A 7,500-nucleotide genomic window follows, 5' to 3' on the forward strand; every position below is an offset into this window, starting at 1 on the left:
AAGTAATCTATTTACAGCTTTGAAAAACAAAATATCAATTGCAGATATCTTTATATCGTATTCCAGTCTGTAGATTTGTATTCACATACACACACACACACACACACACACACACACACACACACACACACACACACACACACACACACACACACACACACACCATCAACAAGCGAAGCGCGCTCGAGAGAGAGAGGGAGAGAGAGAGAGAGAAAACACATTATTTTCTTCGAAGGTTTTTCTTTCTAAGCAGCCTTGATCAGTATGCCGATTGTAGTTGTTGTCGTTGTAGTAGTTGTTGTTGTTGCTACTTTGACTCGGTGGTGATTGGCGGCAGGTGCGCGTTACGTTTCGTGTTGGCGGGCCTCGGTATTGCAGTTGGTTTGCGGATGCTGGCTACAATGCCATCAACAAGAATAGCTTCTCTCTCTCTCTCTCTCTCTCTCTCTCTCTCTCTCTCTCTCTCTCTCTCTCTCTCTCTCTCTCTCTCTCTCTCTCTCTCTTCTGTGTGTGTGTGTGTGTGTGTGTGTGTAAACCGTGTGCCCACCAATCAAATCAGCTGTAGGTGATTATACCCAGTTTGGTTTAAGCCCAAATGCATCAGTTCCAAGGTGCAAGGGATCTCTCCCTCAGAGAAAGGGGTCGCTTTCAAAATCGTTGCAGGCGCTCATAAAAACATGTATCCATTATCTCTAATGCCATCCTTCTTTTTCAGCTTACATTGCGCCAGGGTGGAAAAAGCTCGTAGCTGAAACACAACAGACTTTCAGCTCGCAACACATCCCCAATGTTGGACTGGTTGTAAACAGACACACACACACACACACACACACACACACACACACACACACACACACACACACACACACACACACACTCACACACACACACACACACACACACACACACACACACACACACACACACACACACACACACACACACACACACACACACACTGACTACGTTAGCCGATGTTGCACGCATGGAGTGATAGCCTGGAGGTAACGCGTCCGCATAGGAAGCGAGAGAATCTGAGCGCGCTGGTTCGAATCACGGCAAAGTCGTCACTATTTTCTCCCTCTCAACTAGACCTTAAGTGGTGGTCTGCACGCTAGTCATTCGGGTGAGACGATAAACCGAGGTCCCGTGTGCAGCATGCACTTAGCGGACGTAAAATAACACACGGCAACAATAGGGTTGTCCCTGGCAAAATTCTTTAGAAAAAATCCACTTCGATAGGAAAACAAATTAAACTGCAGGCAGAAAAAAAAAGGGGGGGGGGTGGCGTTCTCAGTGTAACGACGCGCTCTCCCTGGGGAGAGCAGCCCGAATTTCACATAGAGAAATCTGTTGGGACAAAAGAGAAATACAATACAATACGGAATAAGTATACAGGCACATTCCTTTTATAGCAACAGTTTATCACACACAGTATTGTGACAGCCCCTTTCTGTGCATGGCAACGCACGTGGAGCACTGTATCGTTTCTTACGGACGAAATGGTTGTGGTGCCTGGCTTGATGAAACAAAGAGATAAAGAACTCAAGGTTTGGAGAAAGGCCAACAACTCCCAAGGAATAGTGGCAATTGCATTGCAGCAGTTGTCGTTCACCAAGAAATGGCGTGTCGTGCTTTTCTGTCAATGCGCAGTGTATTGGTCATGTGCTGGCCAGTGTTTGAGCACATCTGTCGTCTGCTGGCGCGTGTTGGTCAGTTGCTGCGTCAGTTACAGTAGCGAGCATGCGCCCGGCTACATATATATGCCTCATAGTCTGATAGCAATAGTCCTTCGCAAAAGACTGAAGCTGTAAATGAATTCCCATTGCAGTAGAGAAACCATTGATCAGACATGACTCACTTGGCTGTTCGCCCAACTGTAAGCTTTTGTCAGTCTCTGGACTAATGAGTGGCAGACACATGCCATGTGGTTTTTCTTGCCCAGTCAGCATTAATTTTATTATTTAGGTTATTGTGTTGTATGTTTTAATTGACGTTCATGTTCTAAATGTGATTGCGCTTATTGATATGTGTGATGTTGCGTGTTAAAAGGTTAAAGGTCCCATAGCCTTGGGGCAGTGAATTCATATCCACTGTGTCTAGGGCTGGGCACAGGAAGGCAGTGAATTCATATCCACTGTGTCTAGGGCTGGGCACAGGAAGGCAGTGACTTCATCCACTGTGTCTAGGGCTGGGCACAGGAAGGCAGTGACTTCATATCCACTCTGTCTAGGGCTCGGCACAGGAAGGCAGTGACTTCATCCACTGTGTCTAGGGCTGGGCACAGGAAGGCAGTGAATTCATATCCACTGTGTCTAGGGCTGGGCACAGGAAGGCAGTGAATTCATATCCACTGTGTCTAGGGCTGGGCACAGGAAGGCAGTGAATTCATATCCACTGTGTCTAGGGCTGGGCACAGGAAGGCAGTGACTTCATCCACTGTGTCTAGGACTGGGCACAGGAAGGCAGTGACTTCATCCACTGTGTCTAGGGCTGGGCATCGGAAGGCAGTGAATTCATATCCACTGTGTCTAGGGCTGGGCACAGGAAGGCAGTGACTTCATATCCACTGTGTCTAGGGCTGGGCACAGGAAGGCAGTGACTTCATCCACTGTGTCTAGGGCTGGGCACAGGAAGGCAGTGACTTCATCCACTGTGTCTAGGGCTGGGCACAGGAAGGCAGTGACTTCATCCACTGTGTCTAGGGCTGGGCACAGGAAGGCAGTGAATTCATATCCACTGTGTCTAGGGCTGGGCACAGGAAGGCAGTGACTTCATATCCACTGTGTCTAGGGCTCGGCACAGGAAGGCAGTGAATTCATCCACTGTGTCTAGCGCTGGGCACAGAAAGGCAGTGAATTCATCCACTGTGTCTAGCGCTGGGCACAGAAAGGCAGTGAATTCATCCACTGTGTCTAGGGCTGGGCACAGGAAGGCAGTGAATTCATCCACTGTGTCTAGGGTTGGGCACAGGAAGGCAGTGAATTCATATCCACTGTGTCTAGGGCTGGGCACAGGAAGGCAGTGAATTCATATCCACTGTGTCTAGGGCTGGGCACAGGAAGGCAGTGACTTCATATCCACTGTGTCTAGGGCTGGGCATCGGAAGGCAGTGACTTCATATCCACTGTGTCTAGGGCTGGGCATCGGAAGGCAGGGGCCCAATCCTCTCTTCCCGCCGTCTTACCCTTCCCCAACCAAGCCAGGGACCCATTCACACCTGGGCAGAGTGAAGAAAGTCAGAGCAAAACGCCTTCCCTAGGGACACAACAGCAGACCGACAGGGGGGGGGGGGGGGTGGGGGCATCGAAACCCAGACCACTGGATCACTAGTCTGACGCCTTGCCCATTCTCTCAGCGCCTCCGTTGTACGTCGCGTGCATTCGACCCCAAAGGAGGAGTTTCAGTTTCACATACGCCCCACCATATCTGCTAGGCAGATGCCTGACAGCAGCATGACCCAGCGCGCTTTTGAGGCATTGAGTGCATGCTTGTACCTATCAGAGTGGATTTCTTTTCGCATAATTTTGCCAGAGGACAACACTCTTGTTGTCGTGGGTTCTTTTTCAGTGCGCCAAGTGCAGACTTGCACACGACACGGGACCTCGGTTTATCGTCTCATCCGAAAGACTAAACGCTCCAGAAGGAGCAAGAGCGGGATTCGAACCCACACCCTCACGGGCTCTCCATATCGGCAGCTGAACGTTTTAATCATTCTGCCACCTTTCTCCTTTAAAAGAGGAGTGTCTGTGAATTCACAGACAATAAAGTTGTATTTTGTCTTCTTCTGTTTTGTTTTTTTCCAGGTGCAGTGACGCTAGGTGCCACGGACCCACAGACGGGTACCCCGCTCCATCAGCCCCACCCCATGACCTACCCGACCTTTCCGTCCCCAGCCAGCTTCCCCTACGCCAGCGGGCCACCCGGCCCCGTCACCCCCATCACCTACCTCGCCCCCTACTCTACCTCCATGCCCTACCCGCCCTCGCCCACCCCGGGTAGGTGTCAGGGTGATGGGGTGTTTCTGGTGATTGGTTGGTTGGTTGGTTTGCTGTGCTGTGGTGTCAACCCTTCGCCTTTTCTCGTTTCGCCAATACCCGATCCGCCAAATTGGTGATTCCTTTTTACCCATTCTCCAAATTGGTGATTCCTTTTTACCCATTCTCCAAATTGGTGATTCCTTTTTACCAATTCCCCAAATTGGTGATTCCTTTTTGCCCATTCCCCAAATTGGTGATTCCTTTTTACCCATTCCCCAAATTGGTGATTCCGATTTGTCCATTCCCCAAATTGGTGATTCCTTTTTGCCCATTCCCCAAATTGGTGATTCCTTTTTGCCCATTCCCCAAATTGGTGATTCCGATTTGCCCATTCCCCAAATTGGTGATTCCTTTTTACCCATTCCCCAAATTGGTGATTCCGATTTGCCCATTCCCTTTTCGCTCAGATCAGTTTGGAAGTTTCCAGTTCATGGATTCTAACATTTGTTGTTGGGTTTGGGGGGGAGGGGGGGGGGGTTGCACACAGACTGTGCAAGTATGATGTACAACTCGTGGAATACATTGACTGCTGTTTCAGGCATACTCGTGCACCACGAATAGATTTAGAAATCGATGTTTCTGCCCAAACTTTTGCAGATACTCAGTGATTTATAAACGATAGCTGGTTTTGTTTGTTTTGTGTGTGAGTGTGGGTGTGGGATGGGGGTGAAAGAAAGAAAGAGAGAGAGAGAGAGAGCGTGTGTGGGGGAGAGAGAGAGAGTGCGTGTGCGTTTGTGTTTATGTGGTATGAGAGAGAGAGAGTGTGTGTGTGTGTGTGTTGTGACAGAGAGAGAGAGAGAGTGTGTGTGTGTGTGTGTGTGTGTGTGTGTGAAATACACACGACTCTATTCCACACCCCACACCCCTACCCCCCACAACCTCCATTGTGCAGGTCTGCACATATCGCAAGCGGTGACAACAGCGAGTGGGGCGGGACCTGGGCAGGGGGCGGGGCCAGGGAGCACGCCGACAGCCAATCACCTGGCGTCTTCACAGGCCTCCCTCTTCACCCAGCTGTCCTTCCCCCACTCCCCGGGCACGCTGCTCCCCCCCGCCCACTCCCCCCACCCGCTGTCCCCCATGCTGGGTCCCGCGGGGTCCAGCCCCATGCCCCAGGGGTCTCCCAGCAGGGGCGACAACCACGCCGACATCCTGCTCAAGCACATCTCCAGGTGAGAAGGCGGGCTTGCTTTTTTTTCTTTCTTTCTTTCTTTCTTTTTTTTTTCTTTCTTTCTTCTGTCGTCTTTTTCCTCTCCCCGTGGTCTTGGTCTTCTTGTTCTTGGTCGTCCTCTCGTTTTTGGTTGTTGTGTTTTTTTTTTTTGGTCTTGTTTTTTTTTTTCTACTTCTTCTTCTTCTGCTTATTCTACTACTACTACTGCTGCTTCTACTACTATCACCACCACTAGTACTAATACTGCTACTACAACTTCTTCTTCTTCTTCTTCTTCTTCCTCCTCCTTCTCTTCCTTTTCCTTTTTCTTGGTCTTCTTCGTTCGTGGACAGCCAGCAACTCTCACGTTCACTCCTGTGAAAAAGTGGACATGGACCTCTCCGTGTCCGTTTTACCCCGACTTGCAGGCAAGCATACTCCATCCGTCTTCGGAGGTTCTGGTGTGAAACGATGCGAAATTTCATTTCACTGTGGTGGTGAGGAAAGTGATGAGATAATTATGCAAATGTTCATTTTTTGTTGTTGTTGTTTTTTTTCCTTTTCATCCAGCCCCTGGGTATTCTTTAGGTACCTTTAAAAAAGGGGGGGCGTGGTGGGGGGGGGGGGGCGGAATGAAGGTATTAGTGTTTGGACTAAGTATTCATCCTATATCATTCATCACCAAGTGAGTCCTTCAGGTTTGTTGCGCGACGTCCAGTTTTTAATCTTGGGATTATGGTATCGAAAGTCACATATATATATATATATATATATATATATATATATATATATATATATATATATATGTGTGTGTGTGTGTGTGTGTGTGTGTGTGTGTGTGTGTGTGTGTGTGACTGTGTGGTGTGACTGTGTGACTGTGTGGTGTGACTGTGTGGTGTGACTGTGTGGTGTGACTGTGTGGTGTGGTATGACTGTGTGGTGTGACTGTGTGGTGTGGTGTGACTGTGTGGTGTGACTGTGTGGTGTGGTGTGACTGTGTGGTGTGACTGTGTGGTGTGGTGTGACTGTGTGGTGTGACTGTGTGGTGTGGTATGACTGTGTGGTGTGGTGTGACTGTGTGGTGTGACTGTGTGGTGTGACTGTGTGACTGTGTGGTGTGACTGTGTGGTGTGACTGTGTGGTGTGGTGTGACTGTGTGGTGTGGTGTGGTGTGACTGTCTGGTGTGACTGTGTGATGTGACTCTGTGACTGTGTGATGTGACTGTGTGGTGTGGTGTGTGGTGTGACTGTGTGGTGTGACTGTGTGACTGTGTGGTGTGACTGTGTGGTGTGGTGTGACTGTGTGGTGTGACTGTGTGGTGTGACTGTGTGGTGTGACGGTGTGGTGTGGTGTGACTGTGTGGTGTGGTGTGACTGCGTGGTGTGGTGTGGTGGTGTGGTGTGGTGTGACTGTGTGGTGTGGTGGTGTGGTGTGGTGTGACTGTGTGGTGTGACTGTGTGGTGTGGTGTGACTGTGTGGTGTGACTGCGTGGTGTGGTGTGGTGGTGTGGTGTGGTGTGACTGTGTGGTGTGACTGTGTGGTGTGACTGTGTGACTGTGTGGTGTGACTGTGTGGTGTGACTGTGTGTGGTGTGACTGTGCGACTGTGTGGTGTGACTGTGTGGTGTGGTGTGACTGTGTGGTGTGGTGTGTGGTGTGACTGTCTGGTGTGACTGTGTGATGTGACTCTGTGACTGTGTGATGTGACTGTGTGGTGTGGTGTGTGTGTGACTGTGTGGTGTGACTGTGCGTGGTGTGGTGTGACTGTGTGGTGTGACTGTGTGGTGTGACTGTGTGGTGTGGTGTGACTGTGTGGTGTGGTGTGTGGTGTGGTGTGACTGTGTGTTGTGAGTGTGTGACTGTGTGGTGTGACTGTGTGACTGTGTGGTGTGACTGTGTGGTGTGACTGCAGGCTGCAGGAGCGCCTGGCCCAGCTGGAGGGGGAGAACACGGCGCTGACGGTGAAGCTGAACCAGCAGCAGTGGGACGTGGAGACTCGTCTGACGGAGCTGGAGATGCACCTGGGACACAGCGACAGCCTCGCCTCCACCGACGCCAGCGAGGACCGGGGAGCCACGGGAGGAGGAGGAGGAGGAGGAGGAGCTGGAGGAGCAGGAGCAGGAGCAGTAGAACGGTTAGCGGGAACCGGGGACAGATCGCAGTCTTCCACTTTGTCACCCATGGTGACCAAAGAGTCCATCATATGAAACTGAAACCGGTTCCGCTATCACCACCACCAACACCATCATCATACACCAGCATTGTTCGCAGTGAAGCGAGGTTTTTTTGGGTGGACGAGAGGGGGGGAGG

The 7,500-nt window shown here is 50.5% G+C and overlaps 1 protein-coding gene across 1 annotated transcript in view; it reads left to right on the forward strand.

The window, feature by feature from the left end:
* LOC143288900 (uncharacterized) overlaps nt 1-7,500 on the forward strand; it is a 276,061-nt gene that overhangs the window by 268,545 nt on the left and 16 nt on the right. The window contains exons 8-10 of the mRNA XM_076597564.1: nt 3,807-3,998; nt 4,933-5,212; nt 7,103-7,500. The exon at nt 7,103-7,500 is cut by the window's right edge and continues 16 nt beyond it. Of these exons, the coding sequence (XP_076453679.1) occupies nt 3,807-3,998; nt 4,933-5,212; nt 7,103-7,397 (767 nt within the window). The 3' untranslated portion in view covers nt 7,398-7,500. The remainder of the gene's footprint in view (nt 1-3,806; nt 3,999-4,932; nt 5,213-7,102) is intronic.

Source organism: Babylonia areolata, chromosome 13 (assembly GCF_041734735.1).
Source record: "Babylonia areolata isolate BAREFJ2019XMU chromosome 13, ASM4173473v1, whole genome shotgun sequence".
Lineage (NCBI taxonomy): Eukaryota > Metazoa > Mollusca > Gastropoda > Neogastropoda > Buccinidae > Babylonia > Babylonia areolata.